Genomic DNA, 21832 nt, shown 5'->3' with positions numbered 1-21832 from the left:
TGTGTAGATATAAACTGTCAGTACATGAGCGGACTAGAACGAGCTGCCGATCTTTAATAGATTAATCATGGCCATCGTTCGGGGACCTCAGATGATTCCTGTGCAGCAATGCTATCAGATGATGGATGGCGAGGGGGTCCAACGACACCGGCCGAAGTACCTCGAGGACTCCCTTTATTAATTGGAAATCAAAGCAAAGAAAAGCAATCAAAGGACAATCTATATGCTAACAAGAACCCAGCGCAAGGCTCGGGAAACCATCACAAGTCATCGTGTCAGGCTCAGGCTGATCTGTCACTTCGTAACAGGCAACCCTGAGCATTTCGTGACCAACCCCACTGCGCGCCTATGGAAATGACAGGGTGCTAAGCCACCGAATGGCCAGAGGTTTGAATAAGGAGGTCATCAAAGGCACTCACGGAGACACGGGTGGTCGATAGAATCACACTTGGGAGATCTTCTAAAGGAAGGGGAGGTGATGCAAAATTGGACAACCCCAAGGCAGAATGGGGGGGAGGTGATATTAATAGCAAGTGGTCGTTGTAAGTAGTTCAATGATGCTGGGGAGAGCAAGTCAGGTGCTTTCCTCGGGGCAGCGGCTAACTAAGCAGGGCGGGCGGTCGACCCAACGAATGCCGGGAAACGCGGAATCTGCCCAGAACTGCCGGTGGAGCCCATCGGAGATGACTGGGAGGCGGACATTACTCGGCTTCACCGGAACCATGAACATTGAGGTATTTACCATGCACTTATATATAGTCCTTAATTCTTCCGTTGCTCTTTTATCGTAAAATCCACCCCTAGTAACTAATCCCAGGAACTGAAATCACCAAAACCTCCCCTGCCCTTCAATTTCTTTCGCACGGGTTCAGGCTCAGGCTCATCCACAAATTCAACAATCTCATCCTCTTCTTGACCGGCTTGGTTGTTCAGCGCAGCCTTCAAGTACTTGCCCACTCCTCCGCCAGATCCATCTCCTGTGTCCGTCGACCCAGCTCCCCGAACTCGTTTCCCCGTCCAGGTGATGTGGTCGTCTTCTGCGCGTCGAGCATTCTCTTCTTCTTCCGCGGGGTCTGGTCCTGCCTTCCCGGCTGCCTCTTCTGCCTGCTTCTGCTTCAAGAACTCCTCAAATGGGTCCACGAAGACCGTGACGTCTTTGATCCGAATGTCTGGCGTAGGTTTGTTCGTCGTTTGATTGACGGGGTGGGTCTCTAGACTGTTTAGCGTGGGCGCTGACGGTGTCGGATCGTCGATGACATTTCCGAATATGGTGTGCTTAAGATTCAAATGGGGGAGTGCACGATAGGCAATAAAACTAATGAAAGTCAGCACCAGAACGGCATGAAGAGGGTCATGGGGAGAGAACGTAGAACTCACAATTGACTACTGTTGGTATTTTTACCCTTGTTGGCCATACTGAGAGTGCCGCGGGAGTCGTGTTTGAGAGGGCCCTCGAACTCATCGCTGAAATATTTGCCCCAGACACTCTCGCCCCCTCGTCCAGTTCCCGTGGGATCTCCACCCTGGATCATGAAGCCTTTGATATTGCGATGGAAAGTCACATCCTTGTAGTAGCCTTTCTTGGCCAGTTTGATAAAGTTCCACACAGCCTTTGGCGCATACTCGGTGTGGAGCTCCAAGTTCAAATCGCCAGATGTCGTTGAGATCCGAGCGTAGCCCTTCTGCTTGACCCGGCCTCTCTTTAGCATGTATTCCTCGTCTGATAGCAGAGCGAGTTCACCGGACGTGTGTGGCGTCATTCCCGTGCTGGTAAACGAAGCGGCAGCCAGACCAGTGGTATGCTTAGCCGCATTGTACGGCACCGGTTTCCCTGATTGCAGCGCGGCCGCCTTCTTCTGGGATGCCGAGCTGGCGGAGCCGTCCGCCTTGGTCTGGGATAGAGCAGCAGAGCCCGTCCGCTGAGCCCTTTCCGAACGCGCCTTAGCCACCGCCTCCTTCGCCTTGAGGATTTTCGCAGAGCTTCCCAGCGCATTGGCATTGACGTTTTCCGGCTGCTCACCCCGCCCAGGGATGTCGGTCTCGCCATCTTTCAGATAGTTAAACGTACTCATGTTCCTCGACTCGATGTTCTGCGGGTCCTGTAGCGTGATGATATCCTTCCGAGTGAACTCCTCGTCCGTGACCAAGTCGCGCCACAACTTCCCCTTGATGTTCAACCGCTCCACGGTATCCCACGCGAACACGTTCCCTGTATTCCGCAAGGCAACGATATGCGTGTTATCGGTCAGGACCTTGTACGTGACTGGGTCGACGAACTCCCCCGACTCGTTCTTCGGGATGTGCAACTTGATCAGATCGGCGCTCTTGAGCGGGCTGCCGTCCACAGGATTCGTGCCATGCTTCTTAATCCAGGGAAGAATGTTGGTCAGGTCGAAGACGGTGCCGGACGGGGTGCAGACGGGATGCGAAAATGGCTGCAGGGAGAGGGAGCAGAACTTGAAGGGAAGGCGCTTGAACGCCCCCTCGGCACCGCCTCGCCTGGCTCTTCCGACTCCTGCGCCTGCGTTGGCAGAAAAGGCATCCTCCGATGCCCATTCTGAATGGGTGATCTATAAACTCGCGGTCAGTTTTTGGAGGGGCGGTTGGGTGTGAGGAATCGCGGAGATGTTGCGTACATAGAGTTTATCCGTTCCTATAGAAGATTCCACGTTAGACTGGGGGGTGCAGGAATGATGACAGTATACGATGCAAGGAACTGACCTTTTCCCATTGTTGCGGGGACAGCAAAGATGCTGGGTTTGGCTTCGCAACGAGTTTACCGCAGTTGATGCCGCCGCAAAAGCATGATGTATTGCGCCGGCACCGGTAAAGAAGGCTAGCCGTTTCAGGTTAAATATATGTAATATTACGGTATCTATATTACCTACCATCTTATATTGGATGTCCTAAAATATGGACTCTTGGAAAGGAGCTATTGGGAGATATAAATGATTTGAGACTGTCCAGGAGCTGAAACAGGCTAAAGCAATAAGCATGAGATATAACTACATATATTACAGTGCGCTCCATTTTCGGAAGTCCTTTTTCCCCCGTACCTGATGCCATTCCAGAATTAAGAGCAGTAGCAAGAGTGCCTGCCTACTTCCACCTCTATCCCCTCCAATGCAAGTCCTAGGCCGTATCAACTATGTTGGCTGTTTGCCTTCGTTCCTTTTTATTCAAGTCATTCAATCGTCAGGTGGATATGAGGTGGTCTCAAGCAGTGGACGCTTGGATACGCAGAGGGACCACCCAGCGGTTCCCAAAGTCAATTCCATGTCGCCGGCGAGTACCGTATTTTCTCCAAACAATCTGCGGAACACCGATATCTGCCACTGCAAGGTTCCAGGAGAGCCCTTCTCCCAAGACCAAAGCTTGCACCACGCCGGTTTTGGGTGCTCCAAGGCAGACAACAGATTTGGAATTGACGCACAGTCGACCCCCTTCCACGACAGTTACCTCACCTGTGAAGAGTTCCGTTAGTAAAAAGAAAGGAAAAGGATAGTTTATCACGAGAATTCTTCGGGTCCTTACCACTAGAAGCCGATAGCCCGGAAGGCACATCGACAGACAGAACATCGAGGTTGCTTCGGTTGGTCCAGGAAATCATTTCGAAAGCAGTAGCCTGATCATCGGTACGGAGGTCGTCAAAGGCTATGTGAATGCCAAACAAAGCATCTACTACCAAGTCCGGGCTGAAATCCGAGGTTGATAGTCGAGTCGACAAGTCCTCCCATCTCAGCACTCGCCCACCGATCTTCTTGAACACGTCGAGTTGTTTACGACAGCTCTCCAACAGCTCGTTTTCATGCTCAATGCCGAGCATGCAGACAGTTACACGGTGACCTCTGTTGCGGAGATGGCGAGCGGCAGAAATGGCCCTTGCCCCAGTGCGATGATTGCCTATGAGGACCAATATCGTAGGTGCAGCTGCGTCATTTGTAAGGAGACCAACAGCAGCTTCTGCGATGCCTCTTCCAGCATTTTCCGTGATCATATCTTCGGTTAAACCGAGTTCCGTTACAGCAATTTGCTCGACTTCAAGAGTCTGTAGAGGGCTCACAGTCGGGCAACTTCTGTTGGTGGTAGTAAGACGCAAGGAAACTCCCGAAGCCCCAGGACCGCCTATCGGAGATGCTGAAACGGGGGTTTTATTTGGGCGAGGACTTGTAGTGCGAGAAGAACTGAGCTGGCCACGTCCGATAGTGTTGATCTGTGGCGGAACGGGCGGCTGGCCCAGCAGAGCACTGCCCTTTCGAGAAGTTTGTCCTCGTGCCGATGCCCTTGACAACTCAAGTCCCGAGTAATTTCCGCTGCTCAGTTTTGCATCACTACGCCCGTGTTCACTTTCTTCATTCTCACTTTCTTGAGGGCTGTCCAGAACGTTCTCCGTCCAGTGCAAATTCTTGCCACCATTAGTGCCTGGCTTCGGGACCTTTCTGTTAAAGCTGACCAATCGAGCTTCGTCTGCAGTTGTATCATCATTCCTGATTTCTTCGAACACCCTCCGCTTATCGAACTTCGAAAGATTGCTCTGAAAATCGAATTCGCCCAACTCTTGGATGTCAGTGGCATCTTCTGTCGCCCATCCGCTGGGGTCTTCGGCGTAGGAGCCGCGGTTCTTCTTTTTGCGACGCCGTCCGTCTTTCTCTGAGTGAGGTTGGGGAGAGTTTATCAGGTGCGGATCAGATGGTTCAACGAAGGCAGTTTGACGCCAGCCTCGGGTCTTCGGGTTCGTATTCGAAGCCCCATCGTGCTCATTGACCGCGTTCGGATATCCTCCCTGTCGAGTCTTCTTCTGTCCGTTGCGTCGACTGCGCTTTGCCGCATATTGACTCGGCGTTTTCAGGGGTGTCAGTTCGTCTCTTGAACCGTAGACAGATTCACGACGCTCCTCCACCTGTGATATGCCTCCACCGCCGGTCTTACCGTCCACATTCAGCTCCAAGCTGCTGAATGGTTCCGTCAATACCGCAGCCGGCTGAGCGTGGGCGGCTTGAGGTGGACGGGGTTGCTGCACAGTTGATTCATTCGGCAGGTTGGGCTGAAGCGGTCGATTCTCCGGTTCAAGAGTGCGACTGATTGGTTTGGTGGGCGGTTTGGAGAAGCTCAGGATAGCAGGGTCGACGAACTGCTGCTGCGTCGCAGGCACGGCCTGAGTTGTGCTTCGGTCTGCTTTGGCTGCAGGCAGATTTTGCGATTGGCCCTTGACGGCGGATCCGAGAGAAAGGTCCGCGATGTCGGTCGCATCGATAAAGTAGCTAGGGAGCACTTGGTGATTCCACGACAGTTTTACTGCAAGTATCAGTCGATTAGAGGGGCATTGCGTTGAGTGGCGCCAAGCCAGATTTTCATGCTTACCATTTCGCAGCATCAAGCGCTGGCCTATGACATCGGCCACTTCTCCCTGGACGGTTGCATCGGGCGGTGCCTTCAGGGTCACGAGAACGTTGTAGCCAATAAATTGGGACGCCATGATGAACAACAGAGCATCGAATTCAAGTGGTCAAGGCTGGATGCTCATCCTATGAGGTCGGGAGAGGAGGAAAGCGCGGGAAACGAGGCGGAGGGGAAGGACAGGACTCGTCTTGTGTCGCAAAAGTGAGTTGTCAGCCTTCAATGGGAAAGACAGAAAGACTGCAGCTGCAGCTTCCGCTCCCGTCACGTGTGATACCGCCTATCGATAAGATCCGTCCATGTGGGGTGGTGGCCTTAGCGCCTGAGGTGCACCTGCTAAAGTGCTAAACCATTGATCACTAGACCAGAGATCATCGGAGAATTCAACGTCTTGACTTCCTGGGTAGTACTAACAATGCCTCCTATTCACTCTTTTGGAATTTCCCGTGAATTTATTTGCTAACCCATCCATGGATGGAAATGGGGATAGAAAAGCATGACTGAAGCATGAGGTTCTGGTTTCCCAGATAGTGAAATATATCTCTGAGACTAGAAGTCTATGAAAGAATTGATTTCAGTGCAAGAGGTAACATTTACAGACATCAATTTCGACCAAAAGGCCCACCTGGTGATTGTGTTGGGTTGCTTCACTTCCTCAGGATACGCCGCACTACTAGCATTGAGATATAGTTTCTTGATTCTTTATCTGTGATACAACATAGACAGAACTCGGCGACGTTGAATTCCAGACCTGTATGAAAGGAACTATACCTTCAGGATTCCTTCACATCCTAAAATAAGGCCTCGGGGAATCTAATCTGTGTTCCCTCGAGGTTTTACAGTACACCTGCGCTTCTAAATCGGCTGCGTTACCACGAACTGTCAACAAGTGAAAAGCTATGTTTGATTATTATTGATCTCTAATTTGGATGTGGAGCTCAAGTTAGATCAAAAGGCGTTGGTTATGAAGAGAAAGGACATTCATCTGTGCGTAGAGCAAGTGTATAAATCTGGCCCAAAGACAAATAGACTCCCAGCTTGAGTCGACAGGGGGAGAATAAAACGGGTGCTTGAGCCGAAATTAGTCATAGCATAAAACTAACTAGTGAGTTATTTGGATTTTCAATTTTAGGAATCCCTCCAATCTGCAGTGAATTGACATTGCTGGTTCTATGGATGCGCCGTGCATAACTCTCGAGGTCAGGACTATGCAGGAATGGGCTGCATAAGAAGCACAAAGCACTGAATCAGCGGATCCACTCGGCCAACTTTGGCTGCACCAAAGGATTCCCCGAACAACTCCAGACCTTCCAAACGGCAAATGGTCATTTCCTCGAGGGCTTCCCAGCTTATTCCTGCGGAATAGGAATTGCACATCGCCCTCTCTCGTGCATAAGCTGCAGTCATGCAACAAATCGCCCGAGAACCACGGGCTAAGATCTGGCTATTCCGCCCCCCGTCTGGGTCCATTGATGGTAGCTTCCATGGCTCAATTGCCTGTTCTTGCTGAGACCATAGTGCACTTTCGTATCTTATGTGCATTATTACTACTGTTTTGATTAAACTTTGACCATCAGCTAGAAAATGGGCTAATAACTCATCACATCCCGTCCTTCATTGGCCCAACCTGCTCGTGACACGGCCCTGCAGGTGTTGCCACAGCGCAGTTATGACTCCATAACGCGCGCTCCCCTGTCACATTGTCGTCCTCACCCTGGTCCTCGCGGAATTTTATGCAGGCTTTTCTTGGATAAGGCTTAATGAACCGTTCCTTCTCCCCAGTTTGCTCCAAAATATGCATAGATACCTATCAATCACCCCGGTAATGATGACGGACAACCAAGCGCTGCTCACCGTTGGGCATAGAATAGATGGAATGGACCGGATTTTAGCAATAATAATGCACTCGAGGCTGACCGCGTCGAGCTGATGTTGTTCTCTACCCCGTTATCCACCCTTAACTCCGTTGCTCATGGCTAGGTTTTTATAATGGATCTAGAGGCCCATTAGTATCGTCCTGCAATTGATCCACTTTCTTACCTTTTAATGACTGGTGTTGGACACACGGAGTAGTCTCTTGTTTCCGTGGGTTCTTATCATGTTTCGCCTAGCATACAATTTTTCCCCCATACCTTTCTCTCTTTTTGTTCATCTGCTGAGGCTTTATCCCTCCCTACCACAGCTTTGCTCACAGGTTGTGAGGTAGGAGGCAATCTTAAGGCTCGCGCAACAGTTCTTGAACAATGGAACAGCCGCAGATTACAAGGATTCCTCACTGGAAGCTGCTCACGGACCAGGCAGTCGTCACCGATGAGATTGTCAATTACCCTTATCCAGGAAGTGGCACTGAAGATGACCCGTACCTGGTCTCATGGCTTCCTAATGACCCTCGAAATCCAATGACCTTTCCGGAGTACAAAAAATGGATGTATACACTTGCGGTGTCGATATCAACCTTGGCGGTTGCCCTGGTCTCGTCTGCTTATTCCGGCGGTATCGAGGAGATCATGGCGGATTTCCATATCGGAACTGAGTTAGCAACTTTGGGTATATCGTACGTGCATCTTCAGCACACTTTTCAAATGTCGAATGGTTGAATGGTTGAATGCTGACTCTTACCCCCGTGTGTAGGCTTTTCGTCTTAGGGTTTGCCATCGGACCTCTGCTATGGGCCCCCCTCAGTGAACTGTTTGGCCGTCAATATCTCTTCACTATAAGCTATTGCGGCCTGACTATCTTCAATGCGGCTGCTACAGGCGCAAAGAACTCTTGGTCTTTAATCATCTTTCGGTTCTTTGCCGGCTGTTTCGGATCGTCACCACTGACCAATGCCGGTGGTATCATTGCGGATATGTTCTCTGCGCGCCATCGTGGACTTGCAATGAGTCTTTTCGCTTCCGCCCCTTTCATGGGTCCTGTTATTGGACCTATTGTTGGAGGGTTCCTTGGTGAAGCTGCAGGCTGGAAGTGGGTCATGGGCCTTCTGGCAGCCTTTTCTGGTGTTGTCTGGATCGCTTGCAGTCTTTTTGTTCCGGAAACCTATGGGCCAGTCCTTCTACGAAGAAGAGCGGCTCGCTTGTCATCTCTGAAGGGGAAGGCCTATCTCTCTCAGCTTGATGCAAAGCAGGGCGGGATCCCATCGCCTAAAGAGGCGTTCAAAACCTCCCTCTCTCGTCCCTGGGTCCTTCTCTTCAAGGAACCGATCGTATTGCTCTTGTCCATCTACATGGCCATTATCTACGGCACACTGTACATGCTTTTCGCGGCCTTCCCCATCGTGTACCAACAGAACCGTGGCTGGAGTCAAGGTATCTCCGGCCTTGCCTTCCTAGGTATTCTGATCGGAATGCTCTGTGCGCTCGCCTTCACCATCTACGACAACAAGCGGTACATCGGTGTCCAAGCCAAACACAACGGGTTCGCCCCTCCCGAGGCCCGTCTTCCTCCCTGCCTCATCGCCTCCATCGCCGTGCCAGTCGGTCTCTTCTGGTTCGCATGGACCAACTACCCCAGCATCCACTGGCTCGCCAGTATCGCCGCCGGCGCGCCCTTCGGCTTCGGAATGGTTCTCCTCTTCCTGAGCGTAATGAACTACCTCATCGACTCGTACACCATCTTCGCTGCCTCCGTCCTCGCCGCCAACTCCGTCCTCCGTTCCATCTTCGGCGCCGTCTTCCCCCTCTTCACTACATACATGTACGCCGACTTAGGAATCCACTGGGCCTCCAGTATCCCGGCCTTCCTTGCCCTCGCCTGCGTTCCCTTCCCCTTCCTCTTCTACAAATACGGCGCCGCCATCCGCCAGCGCTGCAAATTCGCTGCGCAATCAGACGCCTTCATGCGCCAGATGATGGAAGGCGCTGCTGCCGCGGCCACGAAAACAGAAGAAAAAACTGAACCAACTGTTAGCGCTCCTGAAGTTTCTCCGGCCGCTGAAGAGAAGGAAGTCGAGTTTGAACGCAAACACTCTACCTCTGATTCGAGTCCTAATACTCTTAATCACTCGTCGGAGTCGGATGTCAATGCACTCCCGTCTGAGCAGCCTGTTCGACGGAGTCGCACTTTCTCGTTGCATTCGAGGCGCGCAAGCACCGTTGACTCGAAACCTGCGTATGAGGAGAACCCGTATGATATTGATCGGGTGCATACGCGGGAATCGTTCAAGTAGATCAAGCATTCGGCTCATGCTGGCGTGAAGGGGGTATAAAAGCCTGTTATACCAGTCTAAGGTCGTGTCAAAAAAGTCTCTTGAGTCGAGGGGCGGGGTATGGGTGTTTATAGATTATAATAGATTGCTTTGGTTTGGTTCTGGGGAAGTCAAGTTCCTCTCCGCTTCTATTTACCTTTGTTTCTGTTTCTGGTTTGCCCTTTTCTTTTCTTTTCTTTACTTTACTTTTCTTGTTATTTTTCACGATAAGGATCTTAATACTTTTCCTGGTTTGAGCTTGCTCTCCCTATCTTCATTGGATATCTTCACTTCTTATGTTCAGTTTGGAATATACATTTACTGCTGCATCACATCTCTTGCTATTCAATATGTATAGAAATCCCATTTTGAAACTATCATAGATATGACCGATATTGAACATATTCATCTTGTCCACGACGCAAAATCAATTATAGAGTGCATTTCAGCCGGAGGTAAGGTAGAGTGCCAGCATCAACCCACAGGTGGTATCAATATCTGGCTAGTTAAGTAATAAAATGCAACGAGTCAAACGCCGTGTAGACTTAGAAAAAGCGTAATGAAAGTCCCGAAAATTCTCGAATGGAAACAGAGCTATCTATTCCTCTATCTATATTCCGTATAGAGCCTCGAGATAATCTTCTTCATCGGAGTCTCCGGGCTCATTGGTGACTCGTCCAGGTGGAGGTTCGTTGTTATTAGTGGTGTTGGCATTGCTCTTCGGCTTGATCACCTCGGTGATGCTCACTAGGTTGGAGTAGAATTCCGTGACCTTAGGATGAACCATGACCTTGCGTGGCTCGAAGCGTGTGACTTGCAGACCTTCCTTGCTGGTGGCACGACTGAGCGCAACGTACGCCTGTCCTCGTTCGAAGACTCGGCCGAGATCGACCTTGACCCGCTGGAGAGTCTGGCCTTGGGCTTTGTGGATGGAGAGAGCCCACGCGAGGATGAGTGGGACTTGTTGGCGCTGGGCCTGGATTTCGCCGTTGGGAAGCTCGATCTTCCAGGCTTCGGGCTGGCAGAGCAGATGTCGCTCGCTTCCATCAGGCTGCACGAAGCACACCAGAGGCCATTTCTTGGTGACGGTGATTCCGCCGGCGCCGTCTTTGTGAATCATGCTTTTGAGCTTCTTGCGGGCGTGGATCGCACTCTCGTCGTCGCTTCCGCCTCCCGGCTCCCCGGAGAAGTCGGCCTCGTTTTCTCGGTAGTAGTCGAATGTTGCTTCGTCCATAAATGCAACGACACGTCCAATGGACCCGTTCACAAGGGTTTCTTCCATGTTCTTGATGAGCATCACCTGGGCGCCTTTCTTGAGGTGAATCACAGGTGGGGCCATGCAGTTCTGGAGCAGCTTTTCACGATATTCAGGTTCTTTGATCGTTCCTGAATCTTGTGCGGTGAAAGTCATCAGTTCGCCTGAGAGTCTCTGCATTCGAGCACCATTGGCGCTTTCTACTTCTTGACGAGTAGGGAATCTAAGCAAAGAGTTTAAGTTAGCAATGGGTGCATTGGCATTTTGAAAAGGGTTTCCTACAATTCTGTAGCGTCGAGGGAATCATCGAAGTTGAGGGGTCGGGCGAGTGACTTGAAAATATTGATGGACTGGGGACTTAATTTGCCTAATCGCATCTCATTCAGCATCCCAGCAAACTCAGGGTCTGCCTGACGAAAGACAGTGGTCAAAAGGATCGTGTGTTGAATTGAAGTGTTCCAAGTGGCGGCTGCAAAGGCAAACTTTGCGTCTCGACTATTCTTCTCAGGCACTGGGGGCAGCTGGAAGAAGTCCCCGGTAACGACAAGTTGGATGCCCCCGAACGGCCTGCCGTTGTTTCTGATTTTACGAGCGATGTCCTCCAGCTTATCAAAAAGATCCCCATCAACCATGGACACTTCATCGATAATCAGGACTTTTGTGCGCAGCCAACGATTCTTGGCTTTGGGATTTCTCTTGATCTGTAAAACAGTGTTAATACAGCCTGACGTTTAACGGGGACGAGGTGCGTATGACCTTCTTGACAAGCTCAGGAACTTGTTCTTTGCCCAAGCCAATGCCTGCAAAACTGTGTAGAGTAACCCCCTCAATGTTACACGCAGCAAGCCCGGTAGAAGCGGTAACAGCCACTCGATCCGGTTCCCTCTTATATTTATCCCGCAGTTTCTTGATGATCTCTCTCATGAGCACAGATTTACCAGTACCAGCAGAACCGGTGAAGAACATGCTCTTCCCGCCTTGAACCACAGCGTCAAGTACATGACGCTGCTCATCACTGAGGAACAGCGACGCAAGCTTCGATTTAGGCTTGTGTTTCGTCTCTCCCTTCTGGCTCTTCTTAGCCTGCCGACGAAGCTCTTTTTGTTCCTCCTTGATGGCACTCGCAGTCTTGTTCCATGGTGCTGTAGTCTTCGGCTTCGGGCGGACGGGAGTTTCTGGTTTTCTGTATTGGGGAGGCTGGGGTGCTGGCTCTTCGTTTTTCAGCCACGGTAGGGTTCGACGGTTGGTAGGGTTCTGGAAATGAGTTGGAGGTGAGGAGGACCAAGGGTATTGTATGCTGCTCGACGGTGCAACCTGCTCATCAGGAAGAGGTGGTAGCTCTGGGTACTTGACATCCAACGAATCATCACTTAGTGTGATAACCTCCGACTTCTTTGGTGCGGCACTCTGTCTCGAGGTATCATTCAATCTGGGTATAATATTCGAACTCGACGTTCCATTCGTCTCCTGCGTTTGAGCACTGGGGCGGACAATTTTAGGCGGTGGAACGAACGGATCTGGCTCTTCGAAATCCAAGTCATCATCGTCATCAAAGTCGTTCTCATCAAAATATACCGCACTAGTATGCAACGACCCCAATCCCGTCTGTCCGGCACTCGTCATCTCGATCTTTCGCTTGACACCTTGCGATTGAAATTGTGGAGGTGGGGGCTTCGATTGGCTGTTTGCATTGGTGTTGAATAGAGTAGATTGGAGGGACTTTGTGGGTGGCCCCGGGTGGTCCTGCACGGCCTTCTTGAACATCGCAGCTTCCTCTGTCACGTCAGAGTTGAGATGCTGAATACCGCGGAACAACTTGCGTTATCAGTGTAACTCCATGCAAAGAGTATCGGTGGTGAGAGGAAAGGTATCTTGGTGCAATCTCACAATATACAGAAGCTGCACAGTAGACTATCAATTCCAAACAATAGTTAGATATACCCACTCGCTAGAGTCAACTGCATCAGGTCCCAATGCGCCGGAAGATTTCGCGATGCTGTCGCGTCCCTCCGAACGACGAAGATACGCGCCGCCTATCGCACGTGACTCCGATAAGGGCTAGATTCCGGGGCGCAATCAATAAGTGGCGTCAGCATGAAACAGGAGTGAACAAACACACAGCATGGAAGATTGACTCACGATAAGAATGATTTTGGTATATATATATCAAAGACATAAAATCAGTCAGTATATAGAGAAAAAGGTCATTGATCTCAGGGCAGTCCTGTTCGCCTCGCGGTAATGAGGTATGTAATCACGTGACCGTGTTCCGCGGACACGCGCCAGCCAATTCCGCATCGGAATTATCCAAGCAGACAAGTCCAACACAGCACGGCGCATGAGAGGAAAGGCCCGACTCTGCCAATCATGAAGCATGGCAGAGAAATCAAATTCAAGTAAGTTAAATTGCTGGTTTCGGTAACAGCAACTTTTGGATCACTGATTGCAAATTAGACAAAGAGCATCCTCTTGCGGGGATTGTCCTTTGCTTTACCTCAATTCTACCGGAGCAGAGGGTGAGTTATCATACCGTTTTTCTCGCATTTTTACCGGAAGATAGAGAAGTGACTGACTGATGCATGGTGCTTTCTAGACTGAGTTAGCGACCATTGCAGGTCAGATGGGAGCAACTCACAAGTACGACCTGACATCCGACGTTACCCATCTGATCGTCGGCGAAACAAATACCGCGAAATATAAATTCGTTGCGCGAGAACGAGCGGACGTCACCGTTTTGAAACCGGAATGGATTGAAGCAGTACGACAGTCATGGATGGAGGGAGGGGATACCGACATTCGAGCCCTCGCAAGTGAACATAGGCTCCCAACGTTTGCGGGTTTGGCTATATGCATCACAGGTTTCGAAGACAGTGAGTGGACTCCTCGCATGCGCATTGATCGATTCATCAAGGAAACTCACAAGTGCTGCCCTAGTGACCTTCCGAAACCGCATCCAGAGCACGACGCATTCGAACGGAGCCGAGTTCAAAAAAGATCTCACGAAGAGCGTGACGCACCTTATCGCGCGCAATGCCGACGGCCAGAAATACAAATTTGCAACGCAATGGAATATCAAGGTTGTCACTATGAAATGGTTCAATGAGAGCTTGGAGCGCGGAATGGTTTTGGAAGAGACTCTGTATCATCCCCTCCTGCCAGAAGAGCAACAGGGTGCTGGAGCCTGGAATCGCTCGATATCTACAGTCAAACAAAAAGCCCCGGAGAACGAAAATGCGCCGAACCATCGGCCTCGAAAACTGCGTCGCATTGCCAGTGCGAAGCTGGGTGATCAGAATGAAGGGATCTGGGGGGATATTGTCGGCATGGGCAGCCAGCCGAAAGAAGGAAGCCAGAAACTCACAAGACGGCATTCAATTGTCCAGGAAGCCAGGTCATTCGCTAGTGAGACCACATTTGCAGAACCTCAACGGTCTCGTCAGCAGTCTACCGAGGCCACGAGTGGCAGCGATGGTTTTCTGCACGAATGTTTCTTCTTCGTTTACGGGTTCTCCTCTAAGCAGGTACGTATAACCAAACCCCGGCTATTGCAATAGCTCACCTTTCGACAGACAAATGTATTGCGCCATCATCTCTCATTTAATGGCGCGCAATTGGTGGACTCCTTGAGCGAGTTTTCTCGACCAGATATTCCAAAGAGAGGCCACGGTCTCTATATCATCGTTTCGCATAAGATACCTTCCAGCCAAATCCCATCTACGGACGATTTAGGATTTGGTTGCGAGATAGTGACAGACATGTGGTTAGAAAGATGCCTTGATGCCAAAGCATTGGTACCTCCAGAATCACACGTCGCAAACACCCCAGTTCGAAGATTTCCCATTCCAGGTAAGTCCTCAGCTCTGATCTCTCCAGCCGGTGTCTAATGATCATAGGGTTTCACGAGACGAGAGTCTGCTCTACCGGATTTTCTCGCATCGATCTTCTCCATCTATCCAAACTGGTTAATTTGATCGGTAGGTCATAGAATATCACTTAAACGATTTTATCTAATTTCTCAGGTGCATCATACAATGAGTACTTGACGCCAAGCGCATCAGTACTAGTCTGCAATGACCCCAATACCGTCAACCAGGACAAGCTTCGGCATACCTCTGAATGGGGAGTACCGGCGGTGACTCCCGACTGGCTTTGGAACTCCATTCGCAGGGAACAGAAACAATCTTTCGATCCATACCTTATTCGAAGACCAAGCTCTCAAAAACCTACTTCTCAGAGTACCAAACGCCTCGAAATGCAAATGCGCGCTAGCTCGCGTCCCGAAAAACGACCGCTTGAGAACCCAAATGACCGCAACAAAGTGGAAGATTCTCCTACGAAGGCCCAAAAGACCGGTTCAATCCAATCGCCAGACAGCCTTGGCACCCCATCTGATCGACGTTCAAACTCTCTGCAAGAGAGTATCCCACATAAGTCGAAATCAGATGTCTCACAGAAACCCTCATCTGAACCGCAACCCCAATCGAAATCAAAACCACCCTCTCCCTCAAAGAACCATAACCAGCACACTTCCTCATCCGCCAAATCCCAACCCCCAAGTGAACCGACCACCACCTCCGCCGACCTCGCCACCGTCAGCGGCTTCCTCAGACAAGCCCGTGAAGCCAACTCCCGCTCCAATTCCGACTCAACAGAACAGCAGCAGCGCCGCAAGCGCAAGCCTCTCCTCGGGCGCGCAACCTCCCACACCTCCTCCGCCCGCAACAACGCCCTCGAGCAACAGCAGCAGCGCGGCTTCTCGCGCGCCAGCTCCATCGACACCCTCAACGAAGACGGCTGCGGCAGCGCCATCGAAAGCATCAACACAGACGGCGGCGGGATTCCCTCGCTCGCGAACAGCGGCCGTTTCGAATACGCCGAAGACGAACAGCATCTGTATCGCGAGGACAAGAACGAGCCCGAGTCGCCGCCCATGACGCAGTTGCACTACGAGGATCCCGATGCGCTCGCCATGCGCGAGAAGTTCCTTTCCCATGCAGGGAAGTTGGCGGATAAAACCTCTTCCTCTTTACAAAATAAGACTCAGGACCAGAACCTGGTTATGGGGGAAGTGAAGGATCTGGAAAATGCGGGATGGGGGACTGGGAGACGTACGAGGAATGCTAATAAGGTATTGAAGGATTTGTAGGTTGGGGATGTTGGGTTGGTTTGCTTTTTTTTTTGCTTGTGGTTTGTGGTTTTTGTGCATGTGCATGTGCGTGTTTATTGATTTTGGTTTACTTATTTATCATGGCTACTTCTAGTGTTAATGAATTGCATGGCGGGGCGTCGGTCGTTGGTATCCGTCTCATCACAACCTGGCTCTCTCTCTCTCTTATGTTGTTTTTGGTTCATCGTAAAGGCGCATGGGATTTTCTTCTTGCTGTGTCGACTGTGTCCTGGAACTAAGCAACAGTTCTTGTAGCATAAACAGATCATGATAAAAACAAATTGGCAATTGAATTCAGGTTATGTAGACGCTATGGAAACTTTTCAAGTCAAGAAAGAGGTTGGAGAATGAAAATCTATTGCAAAGTAAAATTATAAATAAAATTACTAGCGAACACACCAACGCACGCCATGTGGGATATCGAATTATTGAAGAAGCTGAATACATCGTGCGCATCCTGAGAAGCATGGAGCATATTCAAAGAAGCCAGTGGATGAAGAAACAACCTCATGATAAAAATAAAATGAAAAAACAAAAGAAGAAAGGAGAAGGTGAACTCTGTCCGGAAGGAGGATGTTGAATAGGGTAGTGGGGATTCAAAGAAAGGGGATTGAATAATACAATATGGGAATAAGTGAGAAAAAAGGACAAAACAGAATACAAGCCATCAATCCAATCGAAACAGCAACAATTCTTCGTACAGCATCGTCGTCATCGTTTTTTTGTTTATGAACTCATAGCCCATGAGCCGCCATGCCACCGGGCAAGGGGGCATCAAGATCTATGGAGTCAACGGATGTTCTGTTCTCGCCACTTTCGCGGAAGAGGTTGACGAAGTATTTGCTTGCAGTTTCGCTCTCGTGCTTCGTCTTGCTGACTTCTTGCTTGCGCCGTCCGAGGTCCTCGATGCCCTGCGCAAGGCTGGTTTGGAGGTTACCGGCAGGAAGGCGAATAATGCGGCGGACTTCTGATGAGATGCGGTTGGCGTTGGAGTGCACGTAGTCCATTTCTGAGAGGGTAGCGGCAAGTTTGCGGGAGAGACGAGGAGGCAGGGTGGATGGGATCTGAGAGACCATGTATGCGGCGGTCAAAAGGGCTGTGGAGGTTAGCGAATGCTTCTCAAGAAAGAGAGGATAGATTGGAAAGAACACTCACCAGCAGCGATCACGCCGGGGAAGAACAGACGTCGCACATTGTTAGGGCCGAGAATCTTGACAGCACTGAACATGCTATCGACCCAACTGACACCGCCCAAAGCTCTACCTCCAACCACAGTCAACGCTGTCATGGCCATGCCTGTTCCGGCCACCTTCTCCTGTCGCTCCCAGAGGCCAGCAACATCGAAGAAATCCAACAGCTCGACTTCCGTGTCCATTTGTCTGGCAAACGTATGACGGCGACCGCGACGGAACATCATATCTGCGCGGAATTGGAGGGGAGCGAATTTGTTTTCCCCAACGTGCAGGAGACCGATGTTCTGGATGAAGCCGACTCCCTTCACGGTCCGGTCACGTGCATAGTCCTCACAGTTCGAGACGGAGGATGCAATTTGATCGAGCATGGCCACCTTCAGATCCTCGGCATATTGGAACGCAGAGAGGAACCCGGGGTACTCGACACCAAGGTCGGCATCAGATACACGATCGATGGTGTCGGAAAGAGTCGTGCGGGTGTGGTTATAGACGTCGTCACAGGAGTCGTCGATGCATTTGTCAACCTGAACGTCAATCTCAATCTTCTTCTTCTTGCCATCCTCGAAGGCTGGCTCAAGTTCCGCGAGTTCATCTGTAACACGCTTGAGTTCAGATTGAGCAACATCACGATTGACCGCGGCCAAAGAATTCAAGTCCGTAAGCAAGTTGAGAAGGTAAGTCCTGGCGGGAGCGAGCTTCGATCGGGATCGCTTCTCCAGGACGAACCGTCGCAGCGAGCTCTCCAGGTTTTCGAAGTCCTGGAGCTTCTGCTTCTCTTTCCCTTTGTCCTTTCCTTTTCCTTTGTGATCGTTTGAATCGTCATCATCATCATGCGGATCTGAGTCTCCCCCACCACCGCCGCCACCGCCGGAACTTTCAACGGACATCGGAGGTGCAACTGGGACGGCATTGCTGGAGACGAAGTGGACGAGTTCCGCAGCTTCCTTGTATGTACGAGGGCTAAGTTTGTTGATTTGGTCCAAGATCATCCGCTCACATCGTTGCTTGTCCCGGATCTGATCAAAGCCGTTGACAACCATAAACATGTAAGCCTTCTCATGCGCAGCGTTGTGAATAAAGTCCTTGGCGGAGAGTGTAAAGTGGTTTGCGGCAGAAACCACAAAGACGACAACGTCGATCTCTTCTTGTCGCGCGAAGACCGCCGTAGTCTTTAGGGAGTCCGAGTTCAAGCCAGGGGCGTCAATCAAAGCAATATCAACCACTCCATTGTTCAATAGAGACTCATCGATGGTTCGCACATCCTTCACGTAAACCTTGCACTGCATGTAGTGAGAGTTGTCGATCACAATGTTCTCCAGCTCTTTCAGGGGGTACACATCGTATGTGCTTTCGTCGTTGCGGTTGTACTGCTTTTCCTTGTGCACCGCATGTACCTCCTCCAGACCGCTGTTCTCTCGGGCATCTAGAACTTCGCAGAAGATACTGGTACAGGGTTGCTGATCTTCCGGAAGCACCTTGCGTCGCAGTAAAGCATTGCAGAAAGTTGACTTTCCGGCGTTCAGGTCACCCGTGATCAGAACCTTACTTGACGTATCCTCGATTCTGTCGCGCAACGAAAGAAGGTGTTTGACACTTTGGCTGATCTTTCCATCCAACAGAGACGCAATCGACGACTTCTCCAAGGAATGCACAAGCTCGGCCTGGGACAAAGCACCCAGCTTCAGATCCAACTTCAAAATCGAGAACTCTTGCGCAATCTGGGGGCTCATCAGCCTCGGCTCGGGGGTGGTTCGACGCTCCGCGGTGGAACTGGATTCGGCCAAATCGTCGTTGGTGGGCATCGTCGCTGCTCGCTTCATCATTCCGGGTCGTGGGTCTTCCGATTCATCAGTATTTAAGCCGAACGACTGTGTATGCTGCAACGCGGGTCGAGAGGGATCGGGGTTCTGGACGGAAGGGTAATGGGCCGGCCACTGGCGATTCATATTCTGGAGTTCTTTCAGGGTTTCGATGGTGCGCGAGATCGCTCGACCTAGCTTGGTCCTGTTTTGGTTGCTGCGAAAGCCTTTAGCATCTCAAGTCGCGTCTTCCGGGTTGGAGAAACCATACTATTGTAACTGATGAACATGACTCGCCACCACTTGTCTTTCATGTTCCGCTGCCATTTCAGACCGTCAGTATGCGCCAAAACTAAACTTATCCCACCATATCCCCAGATTCAAAAGTAGACTCACCGGCCTCACTGAAGTACGCTGGAGCATGCATCGGAGTTGGTCGGTCTTCGAATAACTCCGGTCGTAATCTACTGCCACCATTCCCGTCGATGGCGCTGCCACTCGCGACGCTGCCACCATAGCCGGAATCCTCGTCCAGCGAAGCCATCAAGCGCGAGGCGCTCCCCGAAGTCGAACCATTGCCGACAGTCATATACGCGGGCGGGGCGTTCGGAAGGGGAGGGTTCTGCGAAGACTCGTCGGGAGCGTGTCTAGACGATCCCTCGCCGGCCGAGGAACCGCCCATGCCGGGAAAATACTCCTGACTCATGACGAAAGGGGTGTTGTTTGCATGAGAGTCCGAATCGATGGACGGAGAAAATATAGTGAGAGAGATTGCGGAGGCGAAATGACAGTATGGAAACGTTTAAAGGCGGAAACTTGTTTTTCTGGTTCGGAGAAAGTCGATAATCTGCTTACATCATCCAATCTTCACCCGAAAGGGGCTTAGTCGCTGCATGTGACTCGCCGTAATCGCGGCGTATCGATCGGTGGGCTGAGCTTGATGTCACCGCCGCTGGGGGCCTCAACGCTGTGAGTTTCGTTGCTGTTCTCTCTGTTCTATGTGATTGCCGGGTTGCTCTCTTGCTGCCATCATGAATGTATGTCATCCCTTGAGATCGTCCCCTCTATCACCTTGACTGACAACGCCCTTTTTAGATCGTCGAGTGGGCTTTCGGAAAGCGCATGACGCCCGCAGAGCGTCTGCGCAAACATCAACGAGCGCTGGACAGGACGCAGCGTGAACTGGACCGAGAACGGGTCAAGTTGGAGAACCAAGAAAAGAAGCTGATCTCGGATATCAAGAAGAGTGCCAAAAATGGTCAAATCGGTGCTTGCAAAATCCAGGCGAAGGATTTGGTTCGGACGAGAAGGTACGCTGTCTACAGACCGAGGGTCGACGCCTCTTCGTCCAATTTTATCTAACGAGCCTTGTACTGCTCAGATATATTCAGAAATTCTACCAAATGCGAACGCAGCTACAGGCCATTTCTCTTCGAATTCAGGTACGAGTCTTCGCCACTTCCCCGCGCAATCACATGCTGACCTGCCATTTCTTTTGTACAGACCGTTCGCAGTAACGAGCAGATGATGCAGTCTATGAAAGGTGCAACCATGCTCCTTGGCAGCATGAACCGACAGATGAACCTTCCCGCGCTCCAAAGAATAGCCATGGAATTTGAACGCGAAAACGAGGTTATGGATGAACGACAAGAGATGATGGACGACGCGATCGACGAAGCCACTGGAATGGAAGGGGAGGAGGAAGAAGGAGAAGACATTGTCAAGGAAGTCTTGGATGAGATCGGTGTCGACCTGAACCAAGCGGTAGGTCTTCTCTTAACATTCCGTCAGCTATGCGTTGATACTGACTTTCCACAGCTGGGCGAGACTCCCACAGACATACAGAAGGCGGCAGTGGCAGAGAACCGGGTCGCTCAGCCGGTTGGTGCTGGAGGAGGAGGTCCTACTACGAGTGACGATGATTTGCAAGCAAGGCTTGACAGCCTCCGTCGATGATTTTCAAGTTCTGTTTTGTTTTGTTTGCCTTGGCCCGTTTTCGCCCCTAGTATTTCCACATTATCTCTACGAGATGGGGAGATCAAGCGTGTTTCTTTGCATCAACTAAACCAGACATTTTGAGGCCGACTGTTGTCACTGGCACAGGCCCTTCAATGGTTTGGTCCTTCCGTATTATCCCACTACGAATTGAACGCTCTAACGCCATGAAATTTTATGATAAGCAGGTTTATAGAAGAAATTACAATCAAAGAACGGGTGACCCCTAGGACATCTTTAGACAAACCCTTGGAATTGTTAATAGATCTTCACTTCCTAGATTTGTATATACACTACGAGATATGGTAAAGGCTTCTTCGAGTTGGTAGATACCAATAAGGATGTTTCCGGTCTTTGATACCATGCAACTTTTGGCAAGACCCGCGAAGTAGAGACTGGCTGCCTAACGAGGACATGACGCAGGTATGATGAGCATCGTCTATTTGATAATCTTTCAATGACGTTGTAAGCACCTTATTAGTGGGTCTTAATCAGACGATAATTGGAGAGTACATGGGAAAGGCGATCACAAAAAGATAATATGAGAATGAAGGCAGCTTACTAGATATGCTCCTTCTACACGACCCTTACCATGTTTGTGCTTTCGGCCCACAAGTGACAACGCTACTGGCTATCTCTTCAAGCAGAGACACCGAGTGCAAAGATGAGTACATCTCAATCACCCAAGATATATGACTCATTGTGATATTGCTCAGTACTTCCCCGGACCTACCAGCAAGCTCAGAGCACTAGTCACACTGGAGGGGACACGCACGACAAACACGGGTCCGGCTAGTGTTAATGTTGATCATTCTTGTGTACCCCAAACTATGTACTCCG

At 50.6% G+C, this 21832-nt stretch overlaps 7 protein-coding genes across 7 annotated transcripts; 3 read left to right on the top strand and 4 right to left on the bottom strand.

Annotated features, from left to right (window-relative positions):
• Nucleotides 1-807: 807 nt before the first annotated feature.
• KD926_003568 (PPIL2 family peptidylprolyl isomerase) lies at nucleotides 808-2731 on the bottom strand (the record flags this gene model as incomplete). Its single annotated transcript, XM_053097577.1, has 4 exons — nucleotides 808-1315; nucleotides 1378-2570; nucleotides 2637-2653; nucleotides 2722-2731. 4 exons carry the CDS (start codon nucleotides 2729-2731, stop codon nucleotides 808-810), a joined length of 1728 nt encoding a protein of 575 aa, XP_052958398.1.
• Nucleotides 2732-3216: 485 nt separating this feature from the next.
• On the bottom strand, nucleotides 3217-5476 carry KD926_003567 (mRNA decapping enhancer EDC3; the record flags this gene model as incomplete). The annotated part of the gene is made up of 3 exons (XM_053097576.1): nucleotides 3217-3464; nucleotides 3535-5295; nucleotides 5362-5476. The coding sequence occupies 3 exons, from the start codon at nucleotides 5474-5476 to the stop codon at nucleotides 3217-3219; spliced, it is 2124 nt and encodes a 707-aa protein (XP_052958397.1).
• A 2164-nt stretch (nucleotides 5477-7640) lies between these two features.
• Nucleotides 7641-9565, top strand: KD926_003566 (synaptic vesicle transporter; the record flags this gene model as incomplete). Its single annotated transcript, XM_053097574.1, has 2 exons — nucleotides 7641-7951; nucleotides 8029-9565. The coding sequence occupies 2 exons, from the start codon at nucleotides 7641-7643 to the stop codon at nucleotides 9563-9565; spliced, it is 1848 nt and encodes a 615-aa protein (XP_052958396.1).
• A 628-nt stretch (nucleotides 9566-10193) lies between these two features.
• KD926_003565 (DEAD/DEAH box helicase) lies at nucleotides 10194-12962 on the bottom strand (the record flags this gene model as incomplete). Its single annotated transcript, XM_053097573.1, has 5 exons — nucleotides 10194-11061; nucleotides 11121-11539; nucleotides 11595-12653; nucleotides 12780-12896; nucleotides 12954-12962. 5 exons carry the CDS (start codon nucleotides 12960-12962, stop codon nucleotides 10194-10196), a joined length of 2472 nt encoding a protein of 823 aa, XP_052958395.1.
• A 250-nt stretch (nucleotides 12963-13212) lies between these two features.
• Nucleotides 13213-15984, top strand: KD926_003564 (BRCT domain protein; the record flags this gene model as incomplete). Its single annotated transcript, XM_053097572.1, has 7 exons — nucleotides 13213-13234; nucleotides 13293-13354; nucleotides 13432-13708; nucleotides 13773-14359; nucleotides 14408-14684; nucleotides 14732-14812; nucleotides 14858-15984. The coding sequence occupies 7 exons, from the start codon at nucleotides 13213-13215 to the stop codon at nucleotides 15982-15984; spliced, it is 2433 nt and encodes an 810-aa protein (XP_052958394.1).
• Nucleotides 15985-16739: 755 nt separating this feature from the next.
• Nucleotides 16740-19703, bottom strand: KD926_003563 (mitofusin; the record flags this gene model as incomplete). The annotated part of the gene is made up of 4 exons (XM_053097571.1): nucleotides 16740-17101; nucleotides 17161-19214; nucleotides 19269-19317; nucleotides 19394-19703. 4 exons carry the CDS (start codon nucleotides 19701-19703, stop codon nucleotides 16740-16742), a joined length of 2775 nt encoding a protein of 924 aa, XP_052958393.1.
• Nucleotides 19704-20028: 325 nt separating this feature from the next.
• Nucleotides 20029-20953, top strand: KD926_003562 (ESCRT-III subunit protein DID4; the record flags this gene model as incomplete). The annotated part of the gene is made up of 5 exons (XM_053097570.1): nucleotides 20029-20034; nucleotides 20093-20307; nucleotides 20379-20439; nucleotides 20501-20761; nucleotides 20816-20953. The coding sequence occupies 5 exons, from the start codon at nucleotides 20029-20031 to the stop codon at nucleotides 20951-20953; spliced, it is 681 nt and encodes a 226-aa protein (XP_052958392.1).
• Between the last annotated feature and the right edge of the window lie 879 nt (nucleotides 20954-21832).

This window comes from Aspergillus affinis (genome assembly GCF_023601865.1).
Source record: "Aspergillus affinis strain CMG 70 chromosome Unknown NODE_18_length_386147_cov_86_015627, whole genome shotgun sequence".
NCBI lineage: Eukaryota > Fungi > Ascomycota > Eurotiomycetes > Eurotiales > Aspergillaceae > Aspergillus > Aspergillus affinis.
The sequence above is the reverse complement of the archived record's forward strand: the minus strand, read 5'-3'. Positions and strand labels throughout refer to the sequence as shown.